Source organism: Chionomys nivalis, chromosome 2 (genome assembly GCF_950005125.1).
Source record: "Chionomys nivalis chromosome 2, mChiNiv1.1, whole genome shotgun sequence".
In the NCBI taxonomy this organism is placed as follows: Eukaryota; Metazoa; Chordata; class Mammalia; order Rodentia; family Cricetidae; genus Chionomys; species Chionomys nivalis.
Genome location: NC_080087.1, coordinates 884,848 through 910,721, shown reverse-complemented (window position 1 = coordinate 910,721; position 25,874 = coordinate 884,848). Strand labels below are relative to the sequence as shown.

Below are 25,874 nucleotides of genomic sequence, written 5' to 3'. Positions count from 1 at the left end.
AAAAAATCAGGACCACGAGGGATGCACCCACCCACTGTGACAGTGGAACTGATTTATTGGGAGCCCACCAAGGCCAGCTGGTCTGGGACTGAATAAGCATGGGTTGATTCCGGACTCTCTGAGCATGGCGGTCAATGAAGACTGATGAGAAGCCAAGGACAATGGCACTAGGTTTCGATCCTAATACATGAACTGGCTTTGTGGGAGCTTAGCCTGTTTGGACGTTCACCTTTCTGGACGTAGATAGAAGGACCTTGGTCTTCCCGCAGGGCAGGGAATTTGGACTGCTCTTCAGTAACGAGAGGGAGGGGGAATGGAGTGGGGGGAGGAGAAGAGGAGTGGGGATAGGGGGAGGGAAGTGGGGGGAGGGCAATATTTGGGAGGAGGGGAGGGAAATGGGAAATGGGGAGCAGGTGGAAATTTTAATTAAAAAAGAATAAAAATAAAAAAAAAATAAAGTATTGTAACTCTTAAAAAAAAAAAAAAGAATGGCAAATAATATTCCAAATGCAAGTAATCAGAAATCACATAAAATGAATGAACTACACATTGGTAATTTGTTTTGAAGAAACGCTGGGGGTCATTTTAAGGTGATGCAATATTCTGTTTCTTGGTAAATAATTTCAAATGCCATCTATGTACAATAGGCATTTTTATATATGGTTTCTAATTTTTAAACTATTTTCATTTGTTCTTTGTTAATTGTGTACATGCCCTCTTCCTTTAACTCTTTCCATATCTACCCACATTGCTTTTCCAACAAGTTTGTGTCTTTTTTTTTTTTCTCACTTCAATGGAGTTAATGCTGTCTAAATATTCCTGGATATGTATGTATCTTTATACTGGATCATTGTTGACTTTTGGGGGGCTACACTTTTTAGAAAACTGGCCTTTGCTATAACAGAAGCTAACAATTTCCAAGAGCTCCTCTGTTAGAGGTAAAAGTTGGTGCTCAGCTCCCTGCTTCGTGCTAGAATTTTGACTTGTATTATGAGAATTTTACATTCCTTCATGCTGTTCAACTTCAAAGACCTAGGCCCCAGGTAGATCCCCTCAGTTTTGCTTTCTTCTGAGTCATGCATAGAGTTGCCAATGACAATACTCATATCCTCTTATGTGGACTAATTACGTGTTGGGTTTGTTTCCTGCCTCTGTCCTAACTCCCTCTTCTTTTTTATAATTTAACAATGTTTTAATTAAAAACCAACAAGCATACAAAGAAGTGTGGTTTGACTTTGACTGAATAATAAATATTCTAACAACTTTCTTTTTAATTCTCATTGAAATTGCATTCCCTAATAAAAGTAGATGCAAATATTTTCATTGTTGCTGCTGTTGTTATTTCTAAGTGATGAGATCTAGTTTTGCTTAGGAATAGATGTAGGAAAAGCACAGTGCATATTCTTGTCAAACAACTGCTTTGAAAACATTAACATTGCCATTCTTTGTGGACCTGTAGATGTAGATGATTTTTCTCAACAGAACGTTGAAGCTAAATATATAGGAGACATTTGAATCAAAGTAAATGTGCAAAAATTCAAAGCAAAGGCAACAAGATTATTAAATGTCTGATAGGCTTTTTTAAAAAAATTATTTTTTATTTTTTTAGTTATTTCTCCCTTTTATTAATAATAGATTATTTTCTCTTACACTATATCCTGATTACAGTTTTACCTCTCTCACTGTAATTTACATTAGTTAGTAATTACTTGTATTATAATTACCTTTAGATAGTACATTTCCTTATGACAGTTTTAGACATCCTTCGTTCTTGACATTTTGGACTAAATTATAAACATATACCATGGTTTATTATTTTGCTTTTAAGTTTTTCTTGTATTTATTTTTAATTTTTACTAGAGAAAACACATGTCATTTATACAGGGGCCTAGAAGTTGACACAAATCATTGTCAGACATTTCCTGGATACCTATAGCAGTTATTATAAAATGTACAAGACCAGTGTAGGCCCCAAACTAATATAATTTAATTCGTACACCCTTTAGATACCATGGATTTGAGCTCTATACAATTCAGTAATACAAGCTCAGAGTAAAGCAGACAAGTACAAAGAAAACTGAGTACCCAAAAGGTGGGAGGATAGGGAGTTCCCATCTGTCCTGGGTATACACTGTGAGACCTTGTCTTAAAAGAGAGAGAAAGTATCTATTTATGAGTAGATTAATTCCTAGAGGAGAGTCTTGTTGTGAAACCAGTTCTGAGAACATCTTCCCCAAGGACGCTACAGACTTCTTATGGATCCTAGCGTCACTGGACTTCACATTTTGATCTCAAAGTCTTATAGAGCTGAATCAACTCATGAATGCAGCCATGTAGAGATTTTAATTAAGAGCATGAAGTCCAATGTCTACTCCAGGTTGGTTTAGAATATTTCCTATTTTTATATAAGGACTTTGAATATCCATATAATGTTTTAAACAAAACCATTTTCCCTTTATTTTGGAAGTATGAACTGCTGATAATCAAGTAGCAAAATATTTAAACTACCTATTTTTTGGAGACTGTAACTATAGTGGTCAATAGAGGGTGGCATAATGATCACCCATCCTTGTTTTTAAATTAAATTATCCCTGTGTCTTATGGATTAAGTAAATAATTTCATTAAACAATGCAGTTTTCTTAGTGAATAGTTTTTGTTATTTTATCATTGTTATATTCTCTAAAAGGAAAAATTTATGTTTTGATGATTGCATTTATAAAAGAAAAGTAGAAATAACTGGCTCCAAACAAATTACATCCCTCCTTGAGAATGCAAATTTCTTTGGAAAAATATGTTTAATGGGAATGCTATTCCTGCATCATGGTACATGCTCAGAAACCAAGCTTCTAGAAGTTTGAAACAAATAGAACATGGGAAAAAATGGAGGTCACTTACATATCAGTCAGCACTACAAAGTGAGATAGCCTCAAGAAGACATTAAAATATTAGATGGCATATATACAAATAAATATAGGGTTTTAACATATGCAATAAACTAAGTAGTGGAACACATTTATAAAAGCCATCTATCAGACATTAAATGAGTCTGTCTACAATTTAGCAAGGGGTCTGTTGAAAGGAAACACTTTGAAGAGGTATCAGAAAACTGGGCCACATTTAAAAGGGGCATCCGCTAAAACAGTAGAACTCTAATTTACTATGATGAAGCCTGTTTCATCTTTATGGGTAACATTCCCAGGAAGCAACATGCTTTCTGAAATTTGCACTTAGCTCATTTACTTAGTACAGAGAGTTCAGGATAAACTTCTCTGCCTCCTTCCAGCATGTTCCCAGAGCAAGACTCTGGATGATCTTGGACAGCCCATCATCCTGCCTCCACATTTTCTTGAGTCCTGGGGGTACAGACCAGCACTACCACACCTATTTTTCTTCTTTTTGCTTTTTCTTTCCTATTTTCCCTTTTAAAGGTAGTCTCTTACTGTGTGACTGAAACTAGGCTGGAAACTGGCAAAAAATTAATCATCCCCTGTCTCAGCTTCATCAATACTGTGATTATCAGTGACAACCACCAGACCTACATTTTCATTTGATATTAAGCATTTTTCTAAACTCAAAGCATTGATTTTCAGTTATCAGTGATGAATTTTGTGGACAGCACATTACATTTTGTTTTAAAGTAAAAACAGAAATGTCTTGTGATACAGGACTTAATACTTCATAGCCTCACGAGTACCTGTAACACAGACACCACTAACACTTGATTCCCTAAATGCCTAGTATACATTTTCAAGCTTGAAATGTACAGTATACTAAAAACAGAGCTTGAATTGCTATATCTGTTGTACTAAGAGCAGCGGGGCTGCGTCCCCAGCACCCGGCCGCCCGCATGGCTTATGCCCCGAAATAATTACACGGAAACTGTATTATTTTAATCACTGCCTGGCCCATTAGTTCCAGCCTCTTATTGGCTAGCTCTTACATATTGATCTAACCCATCTCTAATATTCTGTGCAGTACCATGAGCTGGCTTACCAGGAAAAATCTGAACCTGCGTCTGTCTGGAGTGGGAGAATCATGGCGACTCCTGACTCAGCTTCTTTCTCCCAGCATTCTCTCTGTTTACTCCACCCACCTAAGGGCTGGCCTATAAATGGGCCAAGGCAGTTTCTTTATTAAATGAAAGTAACTCCTCCATCATTTCCCCTTTTTCTGTTTAAACAAAAAAGAAAGGCTTTCACTTTAACATAGTAAGATTACATATAGCAAAACAGTTATCAAGCAAGAATTACAGTTATAATATTTATATCTATTTTATCATAACTAAGGAAAACTATAACTATCTATCCATTCTTCAGCTCCATCAAAGACTCCAGGAGGATATAATATTTCCTAAGTAAACAAGAGATCCAAAACTCTAGAAATGACAGAGACATCTCGCTACCTGTACAGTCACCCAAATTTCTTCTGTACCGTTGGGGCATCCATCTTCGGCCTACAGGCTCATAGTATCCAGCAGACATTTTCATCAAGCAGGAAATTTCAAAGACAGTTCAGTCACTATCTGCTGTGTCCTGCAGAATGTCTCATAGACTCTTTTATAAATCAGGAACCCCGAAAGATCATCTCACCTTTAGGCAAGTTCAGCAGTCCTCTCTCTGCGGGTTCTCTGTGTCGTTTATGCATCAGTCCAGGAAAGAGCAGTTTCTTGCCCAAATGTCTATCAAACTCCATAAGGAGCCTCTTCGATGCCCATCTTCCTCTTGAAGTAGATTGGTGCTGTCAGGAGCGGATGTGTTTCATTTTCATAAAAAGCCCTAAGTTATTAAAACATTAAATATCATATTCTGCAGTCTTTGAAAGATATGAAGAATGCCTATCTAGCTGAAATATATCTATGCACATCTAGAAAATCTAACTAACATGACTAAAAGCTTGACAATTATCGATGATTATCCATTAACAACCTATATACATTACATTTTTTAATGAACTATACAATCACAATACCTTAATCAAGATTAGAAATACATATAACAAAATTGACCTTAAAAATCATACCAATGCAAATTATTCATATCTATATCATATCCCCCTTTAAATGTAAAAGAACATTTATAAACAATATTTGGGAATATGGGCACAGTTATTTCTCTCCAAACTGCTTCCTGCTGAATGGGGGCGTCGTTAACTAGGTCTTTCATGGTATAACCTGTGTGCCAGGGTCATCTCAGTCGGCAGTTGAATGAAGTAATTTTCTAAAGGTGTTCACAGCAACCTTTCAGGAGGGCATGGTCTATCATACCATATTGGGAAAGACGCAATCCACAGAGTCTCATCCTCTGTGAAAACAAAAGAAGACCCTCTCCAAAGCATCATATCCTTAGACCCATATTCTGAAATCATAATACCCTTATATCCATTCTGGTTTAGCTTGGCAGCCCATATAATGAAATGTCTCTCTGCAGTTAGCTCCTTTACAGTCAAAAATTTTAAAGAAAACACAATAATACAAAGTATCCAGACTCTCTGTGAATTTTCCATTTTTACATGGCTTATTTTTCTTTATTTCTTTTAATCTATAACTATCTGTACTCTGTCTCTTTAAAGACTTTACCCTTTTTTTTAAGACATTAACTTTATTCTTTATATATATATTTTTCTCTCTCTCAAGCCTACGTACATTCATCCAACAGTGTCTGAATCAGTTCTATTGTGAATCTGTAATTTTTTTTTCCAGGAGCATTTCTTAAAATGTTAAGCAGTTCTTAAAAACTTAAGTTGCACCATATATAGATAATACGGTACTGTCTGTGTCCTGCTCAGTTTAAACCTTAACTGTGCTGTTATTATGGTAATTATGGTAGTTCCTGCCTGAGACCAGCACAGTTCAGCATGGCAGAGTTGAGCCGCTCCTGCCTCAGAGCCATTTGGTGCCCCTGAGCCACACACAGTTCCAGGCACACAGCAGTCCACATTGCCATCAAGCAAGCCGTAGCACTTTACTCCAAATGCTCCATTCAAAAGCTCTGTCTCCCACAGGAGCCAGACAGAGATCGCAATGGCGGCACAGCCCAGAAAGCCGGTATTTTAAAACAGCCAGTTTTTTCCTGTTGCTGAGTCAGGACAATTTCTTTGCCGCACGCAACCACAAACAGCAAAAAGCTGTCTTAAATTCTCTCTTTCTCCTCTCAGGTTTTACGTGGAGTTCATTAACATGTTGGGCGCCACTCTGTTGTAATAGGAGCGGCGGGGCTGCGTCCCCAGCACCCGGCCGCCCGCATGGCTTATGCCCCGAAATAATTACACGGAAACTGTATTCTTTTAATCACTGCCTGGCCCATTAGTTCCAGCCTCTTATTGGCTAGCTCTTACATATTGATCTAACCCATCTCTAATATTCTGTGTAGTACCACGAGCTGGCTTACCAGGAAAGATCTTAACCTGCGTCTGTCTGGAGTGGGAGAATCATGGCGACTTCTGACTCAGCTTCTTTCTCCCAGCATTCTCTCTGTTTACTCCACCCACCTAAGGGCTGGCCTATAAATGGGCCAAGGCAGTTTCTTTATTAAATGAAAGTAACTCCTCCATCATATATCTTAAAATCATTTCCTATGACAACTCAAATCCATGAATATTGACCAGATTCTCAAGGATCTCCATAAAATCACCACTATAGGGATAATCTGTCATGCCCCACTTCACATGATCAAATTCATATAATATATAGAAGACACCATCTTATTCAACTTCTAGCTGTCAAATTTTTCTTTCAATCTCCATCTTTTGCATATTGGCCTACCCATTGTTATCTCACTACCAAAAAAAGCCCATAAAAATTACTAAGTGCATTTTATATTCTTTAAATTTTCTTTTTGGTCCAACCTCTAGACTTTTTCCAAACCAAACAATTCATAATCATCACAACAGCAAAAAATGAACAATCTGTGGCTCAAATCAAGTAATCAAAATATTTATTTCTCTAAAATGTCTCCATAATTCACAACTGAGAATAGCAAGTAGGAAGTCCATTTTGAAATATAACTCTCTACCAAGGAGCATCATATCTAATGACAATTTAGAAAATGCTTCCTTAACTTCTTATGCAATTCCTTTCTTCCCAAAACAGATGAATGCACAGCTTTTACATGGCTCCTATAAATACATCTCATGTCATTGAGTTTATTCTTGTGGGTGTTTCAGACCGTCCAGACCTGCAGGTCCCACTTTTCTTTGTTTTTCTGTTCATCTACATGCTGACAGCAGCAGGAAACCTGAGCATCATCACCCTCACCTCTGTGAACTCACAACTTCAAACTCCCATGTACTTCTTCCTCAGACACCTGGCTGTCATCAACCTTGGCAACTCCACTGTCATTGCTCCTAAAATGCTGGTCAACTACCTAGTCAGCAAGAAAACCACCTTGTACTATGAATGTGCCACCCAGCTGGGAGGATTCCTGGTTTTCATTGTAGCAGAGATCTTTATGCTGGCTGTGATGGCCTATGACCGCTATGTGGCCATCTGCAACCCCCTGCTCTACATGGTGGTGGTGTTTCGGTATGTTTGCCTTCTGCTGGTATCCCTCACATATGTCTATGGCTTTTGCATGGCCACTGTTGTTTCATCTTGTGTGTTTTCTGTATCTTATTGCTCCTCCAATAAGATCAACCACTTTTACTGTGACAATGTCCCTCTGTTGGCACTGTCCTGTTCTGACACCTACCTCCCAGAAACTGTAGTCTTTATATCTGCAGCTACAAACCTATTTTTTTCCCATGAGTATAGTGCTAGTATCTTATTTCAACATTGTGTTATCTATCCTAAGGATCTGTTCCTCTGAAGCTACGGAAGAAAGCCTTTTCGACCTGTGCTTCACATATGGTGGCTGTCACAGTTTTCTATGGAACACTGATATTCATGTATTTGCAGCCTCAAACTAATCACTCAATGGATACTGATAAGACGGCCTCTGTCTTTTATACACTGATCATCCCAGTGCTGAACCCCATGATCTACAGCCTGCAGAACAAGGATGTGAAGGCTGCACTAAAGAGATTTGTAACAAATCCATGTAATTCTTTCAAATCAATGTAACTTTAAAACACCTTTGGTCAATAAAGACATGGATATGATCACTCACGGTTGTGAAATAAAAAGCAACATGGCTGACTTACTGGTTTGAAATCAATCCTGAGCAACAAAAGTCAAGGAGAAAAGCAGAACTCAGATACAAAATAAGTAATTTTTTCTGGTTATAATAGTAACCTACACACATACATGTGAATAACTGCCCACTGGCATCTGGTAACTAATTTGGAAGAAATGTATCCAAGAACACAAAGATATGGGTCTTTTGTTCTTTTTATTCATTCTTTGAAAATTTCCATTGTATTAAATTTACTCTTATTCTCTCTAACAGCTTATTAAATGTCTTGCACTCTATCTTCCTCTTCCAATTAATTAATGTTTATAATCTACTGAATATTTTGAATTTTATGTTAACAAACTTAAACGTTGGAGATCAAGTGGGGAAAAAAGGAGAAAGGGGGAAGGGAATATAATAAAGAAAGAAGGGAAAAAGGAAGATAAAAATAAGGAAAGTAAAGATGGGGAGAAGCAAGGAGAAAGAGAAAATATGAGAGAATATATGATTGTGAGGTCAAAGGATCAAAATAGTATAGGAGGACCCCCACTGTATTTTCAACAGATAAAGCCAAAGCAATCTCAGCTGAAATGTAAATATGTAGATTTCCATTAAAGCATTTTCTTACCTAGAAGATAAGATTGTATACTATGTTTAAAACGTTTACATACTTTATAAGTAATGAGAAACAATTTTTCCAAACAGGAGAATATGTTGATTTGTGTCTATATTCTGCCCTTAGGGAATGGACTGATATGTCATTTTATGTTACTTTATCTTGATGGTTTCCTTCCAAATAGTGCAATATGCAAAGTAAAGGTGTCACATGACAATGAAGAAAAATGACAAAAACTAACTTGACTAGGAAAGTAGATTGACACGACCAGTGATAAGTCAAGTCTACAAAGGGGTGAAGGCGCAAGTCATAAACAATCCCACACCAGTTTGGAATTGTGATTAATAGGGTGGTATTTATTTAAAGGGGAATAAACTTACAGATCACCGTCCCAGACAAGAGCCCTCTGCGCGCGCAATTAGGAAGAAGTCTAGTCGCCAGAACCGGAGCAGGAAGTAAAGAGAGTGAGGAGGGAAGTAGCCGCTTTTTTTTAAGGGGAAAGAGACCACGCCCCAATGGGCTGGTATCTCGGCGGCTATTGGTTGGAGGAGCGGAAGGACCTCCCGCAACACCTCCCCCTTTTTTTTTAAGTAAGAGAGTTCTAAACTTACTATGAAATTATATACAATAAGTACAAATATCCTATTTTAACTAGCTTAGGTCTTATATAATAAATAGCTTGGCTAAGTCATGAGTCGAAAGTAACTACATTTATATAGTCTTCAACCCCATCGAAGATCTGAGAAGGGAAATAATGTTACCTGAGTAATTAGGAAGTGCAATCAAACAACTTCCAAAACATGCAACAAATCACAGAGACAACTAGCTACCTGGGCAATCACCCAAGGTCACGTTTGCAGCGTTGAAGCAACCAACTTTGGCTAAGGCCTAACATAACTGACACAACATTTTCAAAGGCAAGAAACTTGTCAAAACTATCTTACCCTGTCTTGGCAGGATATGACAGTCCTTTTTTTTCCATTCACAGATACTCTGTATTTCTGTCAGGGGTTGAGGTATGGACATTTCTTTACCCAAAGGCCAGTTCAGCCAAGAAGAAAGGCTCCAGGTGGAGTGTCTTTGGTGCTCAACATTCTCTCAGGAATAGAGCGGTGTTGCCAGGAGCAATTGTGTCTCACTACCACAAAACTCTGAGTTAGATTAAAGGCCATTTTCTACAGCTCTTTGAAGAGGTTGAATATTATCTATCTATAGTGAGTATAATCTCTATGCATCCAAAGAACCTGATTAGTCTAATTATAAATGACAAACTTAGAATACTATTGATCTATATAATTCTCAATACCTATCTAACTTAAAGACTAAGACAATAAACAACTGTGAAACAAATGAGGACAATGACCTCCAAATATAAACAATGTACAAATATACATTGCAGTATGGTAAATATATATCAATACACAAGTAATATGTAAGTATCTTAATCAGAGGTAGAAATGTACACTGCAATATGGTAAATATATACAATATATATCAATACAATATATGTCAATACATAAAAAATGTTTTTAAACAGAGGTAGAAACACGCATGCATACAATAGTCAATATAATTTCACTTTGGATCAATATATAAGAATCAATACCAATACATTTGTCTCAAAACAATAACTCACAAGTACCAACAAGTACCAATCTATTATCCCTCTTTTTTTTTCAAATGATCCCTGAGCTTATAAAATTCCTTCCCCAACCCTCAACCGTATACCAATTATAATCAACCCCTAAATGATGTCCTTTAACCCAACGGCAAACTTTACTGGGAGAGGGGACGTCGTCCTCTAGAGTTACTTCCAGCTGTCATGGGGGCGACGTTCTTTCTGGGGAATCCTGTGAAAGTAAAATGATGGTTAAATTTCAAGATCAATCTCTTTTAAAATTGCAAATAGTCTCTGAGTATTTTCTGCAGGTCTGGCCAGAATGTTGTATAAGATGTGCACCATTTCAGCTAACCAAGTTGGGATTGTCTTGTGCAGCTGGTACCCAAAACAGGTCTTGTAGTAGCGCTATCAGTATCATGACATCATATCAACCAGGTGAAGTTGTTGTTATGGGGCCCCATCTTCTTCCTGGAAACTTTAAATATCACTTCAGGAAAAACTCATTGTTCATTGTGAAAAACTTAAACATTAATCATATAGACATATACACACACACACACACAGACACACACACACATATATATATATATATATATTCAATGAAAGGAATGATAGATATATTCAATGAAAAGTATGATAGATATGAAGAAAAGCAAAAATGTTTTCTAAACTCATATTTCTTTCTGTCCCCTATCATGGCTCTTGACATGAGACAGAAACTCCAGAAACTCTGGGTTTTTATCTTACCAACAGGCTTGGAATTGAGGAGGGACTGAGCCAGAGTCCAACTTCAAAACCAGCTCTATAAATTTAGAAATATGGTTTAGTATATTTTATTTACACAACTTATTCAGTTTTCTTGATAGTTCCTATTGGGCAGGTATTTTTCCATCTGTCAGTATCCAAACATCCAGGATCCCTTGAATTTTTCAAAGATGAGTGTTTTCCTGTGGAGATAAAAACAGAACCCTGCCCCCATTCTATATGTTTTTCTTACCACCTGTAGGAATATCATCATTGTGGATGAGTTGTCATTTCTCCTTTCCAAGAGGTTTCTCCTCTTCAAATCGAACCTTTATTAATTTTGATGGTATCCACAATTTTTCTTCTCCTGTGGAAACAAGAGCAAAACCCCTTCCCCAACGTAGCACATCTCCTGGCTTCCATTGAGAGGTCAGCAGATCTTTGAAATAAATTGGTTGATTTAGTTCAGCAGACTTTTCCATTATCCAATGTCTTTCTGCTGCTGTCGTTCCTTTCTCATTAGCGTTAAGAAAATTCAAGGTCAATAAAGCATTATGTAATCTATTTCTGGGGGTATTTTCGGTCCCTTTCTGTTTGTTCAGCATATCCTTTATAGTACGATTTGATCTTTCTACAACTGCCTGACCTGTGGGATTATGTGGTATACCTGTAATGTGTTTTATATTATAATAAGCAAAAAAGCATTTCATTTTCTTAGATACATATGCTGGACCATTGTCTGTCTTTATTTGTGCAGGTATTCCCATGATGGCCCTCCCGCAACAAAGGGGTCCTTCATCATGACGTGAACAAGATAGCAATCTACTGTTTTTATTTCTTTACCTATACCTATAACTTTAATCCAAGTATGAGAAAAACTGAGAAGAAACCAAGCAGAGTAGCAATACAGAAAATACTGGCCAGTATATTGCCCCAAATCACCATAACATATAGAGAAACTATGACAGCATAGAAGACATTAATGAGACAGACTACTAACTACATGTCTATTTTGGATGGGACATCTGAACCTAGTGGATATAAAACTAAATTCTGAGTAAAATATGTTCTATGAATGATAATAAAATATTTGATATTCATCAAGCATACTATTGAGACATAATGTGGCGTCTCCTATTTCTCCTGTCATCATATGGGCTTTTATTTTAAAATAAAATCTAGGGCTGAGGATGTCACTGAGCAGGTGAAGTACTTATTGATTATGTATGGAGCCCTAGGTTTGATCCCAGCACAGTTTTGGATGTGAAGCATAGTTCATGAAATGAAACTTGGATTCAGGATGTGTTCTTTTTTGTCATATGAGTCTGCTGATAACACAACATCTTTAAAAACAAAAAGGAAAAATGAGGCAAGTAATGCAAAGTCACATAGCACTGCATACGTTGTGTATATGACCCCTATTACATGTACATACACACCCACACAAAATAAAAATCTTAGCTATTGTACCTTACACATGACCGACACTTCACTAAAATTTCAGCTCTCCTGTTTGTGACAGAACACATGAGCAGTCCTTAGAATTGGAGATCTGATGAGGAAGACCAAAAGTTTCAACAGGCTTTGTATAAGAAAAAAAATAAAATCTGTTTATATGTCAAATTTGTGGACATTTATTGACTAGAATAACTCATGAGATCTCAAATTGTAAATAATATCACTAAAAAATTGGATAGTTTTATGTCAGAAATTTAATAATACACAGTTCACATTTCTTAGCTATGTTGATATGTGTTTTTATTTCTAGATATCATTTTGTTTTTATTTTTTTATTTTACTGTGATTTACCTGATATTTACTTTTATCAACACAAATAGATTTGGAATTATAGCAAATAATAGTTAATTAATAGTATCATGATTTTCTACAGTTATAAAGTTTCCAAATTACTTAACATAATTACTTAAATTGCTCTAACATGAAGTTTTAACGTATATTTCCCTTTATTTTAATCTTTGGAGACGTGAGGAAACTTACGAAGGAAATGCCATGCAATTAGCTGCTTGTTCCTAAAGTATTTGAGAGTTTGACAATGCTTGTTTTGCTCAATAATTGTCAATTAGGAACATTAATTACAAGTGAATCGTTAAAAGCTCTTCAGCAAATAAAATTTAAACTAACTCTCTCCTTATGTGTCTATCTCTCTGAGTCTCTGTTTCTATGTCCATTTTTTTTATATGTGTGTCGTAAGGAGTCTAAAAATTTCCATAGGATGATTGTAGAGTACAAGTGTGTCCAGTCTTAGACTGAAGATTTGACAACCTTGATGTCACAGTTTGATGGCAAGTCAAGAGGTTCCACAGTATCATATGTGTGGGCATGTGTGGATGTGTATTTGTGTGCGTGTGTGTGCTCGCGCGTGCATGCAAGTGTTTGCGTGTGTGTGCCAGGAGCCATGTAACTTTTTTTGAGGACAAGGCCTGAGAATAGCATGAACAAGTTCTCCTTGTGGCAAAGACAGGGAGAATTTAACCCGTTTTTGACAAGGCTGATGGATAGTTTGCTGTATAATTCTGGGAATGACTAAAGGAGCATATTTACTACTTGCTCTCCTTGCTTTCCTTACACAAACCATATCGCTGGTTGCCTATAGTTTCACTTTCTTAGGGCCATATATGAGGTCACTACTGAATTAGGACAACTTTCCCCTAATAATTCTCCTCTGGGTGAGCCAGAGAGCATGTTGGTGAAAGTATACAGTGAATATGATTCAGCCCCTAAAGCTTTTCCTGTTTCAGATGCGACCATGAACTCAGCCTTCTCAAGAACTGGATGTTGCCTTTCTCACATCTTTTGACTATACTGAAAGAGTCACAGTATTTGTGACATTACAAATCTGGATAACTGCTTTGGAGAGAATGGTTTTAATCACAAGAGTCTAGGAGAAACACTATAGTAGATACCATCTAATATTACTATTAGAGTCAATGGGCACAGTCTAGCAATAGGGAATGAAGCAGAATCATAGAAACCCACAATACTCTCATTTCTAATAGCAGAGTCAATACTGTAGGAAGCTAAGAGGAAGGAGATATGAGAACAAGGAATAAACATTGCCAACTATGAAGAGAAGCTTTTAAGTTATATAATTTGCAGGATGATAGGAAAAAAACTGATATATCGCCTATAGAGGTTAGAGTAATATAAAATGAAGAATAGATTGATTCAGCTTTGGCTGATGAGCTGATTGTGAAAACTAACTTCACCAGAGGTAAAGATTAACCATTAGGGGTGAAACTTTCTTTCACTTTGCATGACACTATAAACTGCAAATGGTGTGTGAAGTAAGCACAATGAGGAAACTCAGACCACCTGTTTTAGATAAGTGCCCCACTGGTAGCCATTACCTACTTGATTCGTAGTTTAATGTGAAAATCATAAGCAGTATTGCAAGCAACAAAGAAAGTTTGCTAACTATGCTACCAGTGGGGAAATTGGGGGATGGAAGGAAAATGAAATAAACAAACAAACTGGCAATTATTGCTAGAAACTTAAGAAAACAAATTTTATTGTTAAACTATTCATGAAAACTGTTGTATTTATATGAATAGAAACAGTTCAGGCTATCCTGGGCCACTTATCTGAAACAGGTGGTCAGAGTTTCCTCATTGAGCTGACTTCACACATCTGTCCCAGGTCATTGGTTGTGCTGGGAATTTGGAGTTAGTCTCCCAACACTGTGTGTGTGTGTGTGTGTGTAACTACAGTATTACAATATACTCAATGCAAATGATGTTTCTTGTACACATGCGATTGAAGGACTGGCCATTTGTTATTGGAAAACCAATCTGGGAGGTCTATCCTGTGAGAACTGTCTCTTCAGCTCTCAGAATCCCTTAGTTGCCTATAGCTCTGTGTACATGGTTGAGATTTCTCTAAGCCTATTTGATTTTTACAAACCCTCATCAATCAACCTATTCGAGCACTAATATCTTCTACCAATCCAGAACATGAACAAAGAAATAACAGTTATTGACTATTAAGACATTCTTTAGATCTGTTAAGTTTATATATAAAATTAAACCTTACAAATTAAACTATTACCAGCTAGGAATTGTATCCAAATTCTTAAACTATGTTTTTTTATTACAAATGTAGGTAATATAAGGTTATAGTTCTGGCTCTTATAATTAATCCAATGAATGATTGGAAACACACTGCTTCTTTTACAGTTGAAAAGGAAGACCTTAAGTGTCTAAAATCCACTTATGAGTGAGTAGATACTGTGTTTGCCTTTCTGGGTCTAGGTTACCTTACTCGGGGTATTTTTTTTTTTTTTGCTAGTTCTATCCATTTGCCTGCAAATTTCAAGATGCCATTGGTTTTTACCATGAGTAGTACTCCATTGTGTTAATAAATCAAAGACCTCAACATAAATCTAGCCACACTGAACCTCATAGAAGAGAAAGTGAGGAGTAACCTTGAACAGCTGGGAACAGGAGATCACTTCTTAAATATAACACCAGTAGCATAGACACTGAGAGAAGAAATAAATGGGACCTCCTGAAACTGAGAAGCTTCTGTAAGGCAGATTCTTTTCTTTCTTAAGGAAGTATTTTTCTTTTCTATCCCTGATTATATTTATGACAATTTGATTGTGATAACACATACCATGGAAATTTTAAATATGTGTAGAGGCCTCATGGGCTTCCTGCTCTTTATAATACTCATAAACAAAACAGTGACATCCACATGATGACTTAATAGAATCACATTGCTCACTAACTTTAAGAAATATATTGGACAAATATTTTTTTTGTCCTTTGTAGGGATTATTTTACATCTTGGTTTCTCAACCTGTAGATCAAGGCATTCAGCAATGGGATGCCAAGGTGTAAAACAGAGAAGCTACTTTCTCATTGCATAGGAATGAGACTGTGAGTGTGACACAAATATTAAACTCCCATAGAAGACAGTCAGCACCTGTTGAGAGTATTCAGATTCCACACAGAAAAATTGTCCCATTATTTTTCTTTTTTATGTCTCAGGGACAGAAATCGTTGCCTTTGCTCCTCTTGTCTTTCATTATCTGAGATCTCTATCAGAATTCTACATGAACTTGTGATTATGTAAATATGCAAGCTTCATATTTTACAGTGTTAGGTTTTAGAGCAATGGGGATGAAGTGTACAATGAAGGGATTGTACTTTTCGCTTAACTGGTTTATTGGAAGGGAACAAGAAACAGAGTATATTGCATGATTTTTGGAAGTGGAATTCAAATAAAACTTTACATTGCAAACTGTACAAATATATGTCACATAAAAGTGATCAATATGAATTAATCAATGTTTTTCTCTATACCTGGGCTTATTATGTAGAGCCTTGACTATTCCACAAGAGACTATTACGCAGATAAAGAAATATTAGTCATACTACATATAAACTACCATGTATTTTTTTTCCTATATTCTACATATTTACAGTTTAAGTAGGATATTCAAACACATTTCCCATTTCCTGTGATTGGCCTCCTTCACCTCTTTGTTCCTCAAACTGTAGATAATGGGATTGAGCATGGGGCTCACTAGTGTATATAACACAGCGGCCATTTGACCAGTTTCAAAGGAGTGAGTGGATTTTGGCTGCGCATACATAAAAAATAGAGTCCCGTAGAATATAACTATCACAGTCAGATGTGAGCCACAGGTAGAGAAGGCCTTGTGTCTGCCTTCTGGAGAGTTCATTCTGATAATAGCTACAAGTATCAGGATATAGAATATGGAGACCACTAAAAGAGAAGAAACCAAGTTAAAAGTTGCAAAGATTAAAATTATCAGTTTAATTTCGTGTGTATCTGAGCACAGCAATGATATCAATGGCAGACTGTCACAGTAGAAATGTCTGATGATATTTTGGCCACAAAATGATGAAATGAAAATCTTGATAACTGTCAACAAAGTTATAAAAATACTATAGAGGTAAGGTATTGCCACCACCAGCACATGGCATAATCTTGGTGACATGATGATTGTGTACAGCAGCGGATGACAAATGGCTACATAGCGGTCATAAGCCATGACTGACAGAACAAACACCTCAGTAGTGATAAAAATACTGAAGAAGGTCAGCTGGATTGAACAGCAATTATAGGAAATGGTTGGTTGATCAACAACAAAGTTATTAACATTTTGGGCCCCACGGCAGTTGAGTATCCAAGATCGGTGAAAGACAGCTGTCTGAGGAAGAAGTACATAGGTGTCTGAAGCCTGGAGTCTATTTTGGTGAGGATGATCAAGCCCAAATTACCCACCACAGAGATCACATATACAATGAGGAAGAGTCCAAATAAGGGGGCCTCCACTCTGGGAGATCTGTGATTCCAGTTAGAATAAAATACTTCAGCACTGTAAGATTGTATGTATCCATGTTGACTACTCAGGAAACTGATACTGGTAAGAAATATAAAGACAACCATTAAATACATTAGACTCCAACAGTAATAACTTTGTATTTTATGTTTATATTCAGTATATTTTATACTATATAGAATGAACGTGCATTATATTATGGTTAAATATTAAAGCATATGCATAATATTACTGTATGTTTTGATCATTCATATTTTAACAGAAGTCTTGAAAGCCAAATCAATGAAAGAATTGTTTTATAAGTTAATAACACAGATATAAATTATGAAACTTCTGACATAGGTCATTTCATTGTCATATAAGATAACTGCAAAATATAACTAAAAGACCAGCACAAAAGTATATACTTCAGTGAACAATCTTCTATCAATGGGAGAAAATTTGCTTAAACTGTTTCATGAATATTAAGCTGACAGGTGTGCTACTTATTTTATTAATTAGGAAACAGACATACTTTAAAGCTTCACGTGGAGATCTATAATGAAGTATTAAACATTGATGAAATAAAGAAAATTATTTAATGAGTGATAATGTTATTTATTTATTGGAGAACTATTTTAACTGATGTTAATATGAAGTTTATCTAGAAATCTAACCAGCTTATCAGTTCTCTATGGCAGATATAAAAGGAGCAAAAGAGTCAATAATAAAATTTACATGGAATAAAAGAAGTCTCCAAAGTAGTCAAAATAAGCAAATAGGAAAAATAAGGAGTTAGAACACTCACATATTCTGAATTAAGCACTTAATTTTTAACACCTTAATAAAGCAAGCATAGTGTTTCCCAGAGTAGAGACTTAAATTACAGACTACAGTAAGTACATGGGCTAAGTCTATACATGCATGTCTAAGTTATGCCAAAGCCACCCAGTATAGAAAGACTAGTCCCTTCAACAAATGATTCTGTGAAGTAGTTATAAAAGAGTAATAAAGATGGGCTCCTTTCTGTCTATACCTTGTGCAGAATTTATCCAAAATTGTTGTTTCTTACTTTACTTTTCAAAGTAGATTGTTGAAACACCATAAATTCCAGATTTCTGAAACCTCTAACAGGTTGTCACTTGAACTCCAGGAGGATTTTCAGAAGCAAATATAGGCCACTCACCTCTAATGAAGACTCTTTTTTACATTCTCCTGATGTGTTCTCAGCTCCATTAGAATGATTTTATGAGTTTTGATCCCCTCTTGGGAATCTTCCTGAGGCAAATGCAAGTGATTTGCTAATTCTGTCTGGGCATTGGAAACCTTCAAGCAAATCCCATAAGACGTTTGATAATTATGTAATAGAGACTTATTTTCCCATGTAAGGAGAGTTGTAGGAGACTTCTCTCTACCACTGTTCTTCATTAACTCTACTCAACAATAACTCAGATATTTATAACCAAATTGCTGTATGCGCAAGATATATTGATGGTATCCTAAGGAAGATGCATTTTTATGCCTATGCTAGCAACAGCAGTTGCAAGCTGCTAGTAATACAGCTAGTAATAAAGATTACTCTTATAAAAATTATTTTTAAAAAGTGTTTATTTTTTTTTATATTTGAGATACTTTAAATTAGTTACAAAAGTAAAAGACAGGTATACAAATCCACACACCATTACTTACATTTTTACACACAAAAACAGTTCTGTATAACAATAATGAAGATTATATGGCAACAATTAGAAAACTTTTGCCAGGTGATCTTGTCTGCTTCCAAATTCTAGGAGGCTCTGTATATGTTTTTCTTTGGGTTCACCTTATTACTTAGCTTCTCTAGGATCATGAACTATACGCTCAAAGTCCTTTGTTTGTGGCTAGAATCCACTAATGAGTGAGTACATACCATATTCATCTTTTTGGGTTTGGGTTATCTCACTCAGGATAGTATTTTCTCTTTCCATCCATTTACATGCAAAATTAAAGATGTCATTGTTTTTTACTGCTGAATAGTACTCTAATGTGTAGATGTGCCACACTTTGTTTGTCCATTCTTTCATTGAGGGTTTTCCAGGTTCTGGCTATTACAAATAATGCTGCTATGAACATAGTTGACCAGATGCTTTTGTAGTATGATTGGGCATCTCTTGGGTATATACCCAAGAGTGGTATTGCTGGATTCTGAGGTAGGTTGACTCCCAATTTTTTGAGAAACCGCCACACTGGTTTCCAAAGTGGTTGCACAAGTTTGCATTCCCACCAGCAATGGTTGAGATTTCCCCTTCCTCCACATCCTCTCCAGCATAGGTTATCATTGGTGTTTTTGATTTTAGCCATTCTTTCCATGTCTCACTTTTACAAATACTTTACAGTAAATATACATTCCAATATGTCTTTGCTTATCTTTAAATTTTAATGTATATCTGTGCCAATTGTTGTAAGATAAAAATATGAATTTTCCACAAATGACATGAGTAAAATATGTGTTGATAAAGTGTAGTTAATTAAGATTTTCATATTCTTAGTTGAACTTCATAGTTTGATTCATTTTTATAAATTTTATTTTAAAATGATTTTGTGTCTTGGAGCCTCTGTGAATCCCAGTTAACCTATTCTATGAGCTATGTTCTCTTGGTGTTTGTGAGCCCCCTGATTCTTCCTATCCTTCTTCCTCCTCATATTCATAAGAGCTGAAGCTTCCCCTAAGGTTTTGCTGTGAGACTCTGCATCTGCTCCCCAGCAGTTGCTGGATGAGGTCTTTCTGGCCTTTTTGATAAGAATTTTCTTAGGCTCCTGTTCCAGATCTCTCTGCAAGCAGGAAAACCTACAGATTTTGGGGCTAGGTTGGTAGCTTAATCTTTCCATTTGAGATCTTGCCTGGTTATAGAAGATGGCCAATTCAGGCTCCATGTTTATTACTCTTTGCTAGGGTTACACGGATCGATTCCATGGAGTTTCCATTGCCTTAGGTTTCTACATCATGCTAGAAATGCCTGCCCCAATTGTTTCCTCCAATATTTTCTCTGCACACAGCTGATCCCTCCTGTTCCTAATATCACCCACCACCACTTCACCTGTAAAATATATTCTATTTTGTTGTAGGAGATGCTTGCTGGTTCCTGGCTGCTAAGCCCTGAAAAAAATTACAAAGAAACTGTATTATTTAAAACACTGCTTGGTCCATTAGCACTAGCTTCTTATTGTCTAACTATTATAACTTAGTTTAACCCATCTTCATTAATTTGTGCATCACCACAAGATCGTGGACTACCAGCAAAGTTCCGGCAAGTGGTTTGGAGGGTAATTTCCTCTGTGGGCTCTGGCATCTAACATGGAGTTCCTAGTTAGTGGCACTGTATCAGTACGTCTAAGAATCTTAGACACATTGACTTGCTGGAAGAAGTACAACCCTGGGGGTACGTTTTGAAATTTCAAAAACTTTGCTCAGTTATCAGTCTCTCTCTCTGTCTCTCTTTCTGTCTCTGTCTCTGTCTCTCTCTCTCTCCTTGGTCCTGGTGTTTGAGATGTGAGAGTTCAGCTTCTTTTCTAACCATCTTGCCTCCCACTTCTCCACCATGATGGACTGTTATCACTTTGATTGTAGATTTTTATCGTAGCAGAAGAAAAGTAATTAATATAGATTTTAGTAGGTCATTGAGACATCTAGCTTTGTGATCTAGAGATTTAGAAGTTTTGAACTCATTTTAGTTACTATCTTCCACTTCTGTCCTTCACACAATCTAGTAATTTATGTTGATTCACTTTTCTGTTTTGTTATATGTGAAGGGACTTTCTTATTTGTCTTTGAGTGTTTGAGTTGTATCATATTACAAAACATGGTCCAGATCTATTTATTTTGCAACAAATAACAAAACATTATACATGTACACACATACATGCATACATATATTGTTTAACCATTCATCTATTTATGTGCATTAGATTACAAAAATCTTCATTATCATGGGTATACCAGTATTTCTTGGATATGCTTATTTTTTATTTCCTTTGTATATACAACCTGAACTGAAATAACTGGGTCATACAATGCTTAACCTATTCCACCATATTTTGTTTTGATGGTAGGGGATCCAAACTGTTCTCCATGATGATTGTATTAGCAGCTGTCTGAGGTGTTTCTTTTTATGTTTTTGTTCAGTTCAGAATAAATTTGCTTATAAGAAAAATGTAACTCTTGGGGGTAGATAGCCTCTCTATTGTCAACATTACAAGTGTGGGCCCTGTGTGTCAGCAGCGAGTCCATAGTTCTAAACTTACAATGTGGCATCTTCAGTATTCAGTCCTCATCTATTAAGTCTCATATAATTTCTGTGATAATTCTTGTGAGACATGGCACTTTTCTCATGTCTCATGATTATCATTCTTCAGCCCCAAGGCCATGTCTCTTGCATTCATGGCATGTTTATAGTTGTTTATATTCTCAACTCTCCACACTTATATGAAGTCCTCACACTTTGGCTCGGGTTTCTTGTTGATCAAAAGAATTAGTTCTTTGAGATTTCAATACAATGTATTCTGATTAAATTTGTTTTGTCACTCTCAGATCTTCTCCAACTCAGTGCTCTTTTTGAATTCTTCACCTACCATCTGAATATCTTCAACTGTGTTCGGGGCTAACACACATGAATGGTCACCTGAACAAATTCAGCACACTCTTCTTGTCATCAAGAAAGAAAACTCAAAAGTAAGAAGGAATATAACTTCACAGGTTGGCTTTATTGAGGTATACCTGACATTTTAATGGCTACATAGTAAGGTGGGCTCTTCAATGATAATCAGAGTACAAAGAGCTTTGTTTATATGAAAAATCACTCATGAGTGCTAGCTATCATGGATGTGGGAGATATAGAGAATGTCAATATGTTAGGTTCATATGGCAGCCATCCGAAGCTGGCTTGCCTTCAGCAAACATTGGGGAACAAAGTTGTGCTTGAGGCTCTCACCATGGCCGATACAGTGGTTTCCAGAACAAAAATAAAGTCTATCTATGACCTGTGTGGATAATTTATCTTTGCTATTATGAACATATTCTATTTGTGTAATAAACTTTATTTACATTTAAAATTTTAGCTCATAATTTCTTTGATAGCTTATGAGAAATCTTGTTTTTATATCATTCATTTTTCTTTTATTTTAGAAATTTTAATATAGAGCATTTCTCATTTTCCTTCCACCCTCTAAAGCTTCTCATATATTCCCATTTTTCTCTTTCTAATTCATTGCTTCTTTTTATTAATCATTTCATGCATACATGTTTATGTATATACATACAAATTTCTAAAAAGAACCTCAGTCCATAAAAATAATATTTTTATGTATGTTTTCAGGGCTGACCACTTGGTGTTAGACAACCAATTGCTATGATCTTCCCTGAGAACTTCTCTTTTCCTAATCTTGAGAACTTGGGGTTTTCCCCTGTTCTCTTTGGCATGTCTATTGTTATCTTTGTTCAACTCATGTTTAATCAGTATCTGTTTGCACTTGAAGTTTTGCTTCCTGAATCAAATCATATATGTCTTTGTTTAAATTGTAACTACTAAACTTAATGTAAATAAAGGCGGCAATTATTCATAAGAGACATAATAGGCCATCAAGTCTACTAATTATTAATACATTTATTGATTTTGTTAATACATGTGAATTTTTACAAAACAATATTTTTCATTATTTTTCACACACACTACACACTCTATGTGAGTGTGCCGTACACACACATACACACACATACATGTACATATATGTATATTTTATATATATAATCCTTTGATTTTATTTACTTACTATCATATAACACACCCTCATCTACCTCCCCTGCTCGCTGTTCAACTTTCTATTTCCTAATGATCTCATTTCTACTTTTATAAATTTTAAAAGATTCACATAACATGAATTATAAATACTCATCTTTATGAGTTTGGCTTATATTGCTTAAAACAATGATCTCCAGTGCTGTAAATGCTCATTTCTGACATAATCTCCCTCTTCTTCATGCCCAAGATAATTGTGTATATGGATCACATGTCTTTATCCATCCAGCTGCTGTTGAAAGTGACACTGATTTCTTGTTCTGGCTGCTGTAAAAATGTGAGCGCAAACACTGATATTTAGATGCCTCTGTTTTAGCTTGTGTTTTGATTTCTCTGCGCAGATATTCAAAAATCATATAAATGGATCAGATCTTGTTTATACTTTGATTATTTAGTATTATATCAATACTCTTTGCAAAGCATATGTATAGAACATAGAACAGGGATAATATTTTTACATATCAGCATGTCAGTACATGATATGGATGTCACATAGGAAAGAAAAACTGCACATTTCAATACATTAAGATGTCTTTGGCCAAATGAAAGTCTAAGTTAGGGTACATATGTGAATATGTCCTTTCCATTTCACCAGGGGCATAGTCAATGTAAGGAGAATGACAGAATTCAGGTACTAGCATAGAACTTGTGAAAACAAGATTAATACCAAATGAGAGCCAGTATTTATAAACTGCATGTTGAAGACAAGAAAAGCATTTCAATTCACTAAGCTTTTACAGTCCAGTGCATTTACAAGTCTAACACATATTATATGTACTTGTAAAGAATCGAATTTATTAGATACACAGTTTGGGTCTAATTTTGTTTCATTTATTTAATTCTTGTAGGACTCAGGATATTAAGCATGGATGTGCACATGTTAGGCAAGCTTTCTTATGTAAGCTGCCTCCCCTTTCTATTGCATTTCAAGCACAAGGTTTACACACGTTTTTTCCATAGCTTCTGAAGGGCATTTTTTACCTCTTTGTTTCTCAAGCTGTAGATAATGGGATTCAGCATGGGGATTACCAAGGTGTAGAACACAGAGGCCATTTTATCAGTCTCAAAAGAGTGATTAGATTTGGGCTGTACATACATGAAAAACAAAGTACTATATAAAATAACTACCACTGTCAGGTGAGAGCCACAGGTAGAGAAAGCCTTGTGTCTGCCCTCTGCGGAGTTCATCCTGATGATTGCCACCAGAATCAATATGTAGGACACAAGTACCACAGAAAGGGATGAAACCAAATTAAATGCTGAGAAGATCAATATTATGAGTTCAATGTCCTGTGTGCCTGAACAGATCAAGGTTAACAAAGGAAGACTGTCGCAGTAGAAGTGACTGACAACATTATGGCCACAGAAAGATGAAATGAAAATTTTGATGGTGGTGATCAGAGAGAGAAAGGCACTGAAGAGATAGGGAATTATCACCAAAATCCAGCACACTCTCTGAGACATAATGACTGTATAGAGCAGGGGGCTGCAGATGGCCACATAGCGGTCATAGGCCATTGCAGCCAGAACGAATAATTCACTAATGATGAAGAAGATGAACAAAGATAGCTGAAAGGCACACCAGTTGTAGGGGATAGTATTTTCTCTTGTTACAAAGTTTATCAACATTTTGGGTCCCACAGCTGTTGAATAACCAAAATCAATGAAAGCCAGATGTCTGAGAAAAAAGTACATAGGTGTTTGTAGCCTGTTATCCAACTTGGTGAGGATGATCATGCCCAAATTTCCCACCATGGAGGCAATGTAGATGAGAAAGAATAGTACAAAAAAAGGAGCCTGTAGTTCAGGGAGGTCTGTGACACCCATGAGAATGAACTCACTCAGCACAGAGAGGTTCTGCTTCTCCATCTAGACTGTTAGGGAAATGTTTACTTGGAGGGATCTTCAAAGACCATTGAGATTCAGGAAGACACCTGTTAAAAATTCAGAATTTGTCACATTGCATAAGAGAATACTGTGTTTTTATGTTCTTATTTTGTTTGATTTTAACAGAAAGTAATAGTGTTATGCCTTTTGGACATGACATATTTCTTTCTTTCTTTTCCTCCCTTCAAATTGTACCATGTAACCACCACCTTCCCCTTTAAACTTGTGGTCTCATTTCCACAAATTGTTATTGCATGCATAGAAGTAAGGGATTCTTTTAGACAATAGCTACCCAACTGCATTTAAGTTCATGGCAATTTCCTCTACTCTGCTTTGGAGTCCATCTCTATTTTCCCCATCTTTCATCCTTTTTACCCTACCGAGTCCCTAATTAACTTTCTTCTCTTTCAGTTCTGTCATGAAGATTGGTTCTGTTGTAACATCTGTTCTTTTGTTTTTTACCAATCTGAAAATGCAAAATTTATTTTTTATTTCTTGTGTATGTCATTCGACATATTGACCTCTATTTTCCTCCATGCTGCTGTAATCAATACAAAAAAATGATAAATCTATTCCCTTCCTAACAAGATCTTAATATGCTTACTTTGTAGAATTTCCTAATGAACGTGATATTTATCTAGAAAAATGTAACTATATCCCTAGTCTTTTGCTTATTTATCGTTGACAGAGTTTCACTTAGTTGTGAAAATAATGATGCCTTTGCCTCAGCCTCCAGAGTAGCTAGAATATGCAGGGTCT

General features: G+C 36.1%; 1 protein-coding gene and 2 pseudogenes across 1 annotated transcript; 1 reads left to right on the top strand and 2 right to left on the bottom strand.

Annotated features, from left to right (window-relative positions):
- Positions 1-7,107: 7,107 nt before the first annotated feature.
- Positions 7,108-8,057, top strand: LOC130870280 (olfactory receptor 8J3-like; annotated as a pseudogene).
- An 8,470-nt stretch (positions 8,058-16,527) lies between these two features.
- LOC130869795 (olfactory receptor 8K3-like) lies at positions 16,528-17,476 on the bottom strand (annotated as a pseudogene).
- Positions 17,477-24,167: 6,691 nt separating this feature from the next.
- On the bottom strand, positions 24,168-25,097 carry LOC130863030 (olfactory receptor 8K3-like). The gene has a single exon (XM_057752912.1). It carries the CDS (start codon positions 25,095-25,097, stop codon positions 24,168-24,170), a length of 930 nt encoding a protein of 309 aa, XP_057608895.1.
- Positions 25,098-25,874: the final 777 nt, after the last annotated feature.

Bases quoted from the DNA above. Each gene is read 5' to 3' on its own strand.
- LOC130863030 (XM_057752912.1), bottom strand. From the start codon at position 25,097: ATGGAGAAGCAGAACCTCTCTGTGCTGAGTGAGTTCATTCTCATGGGT.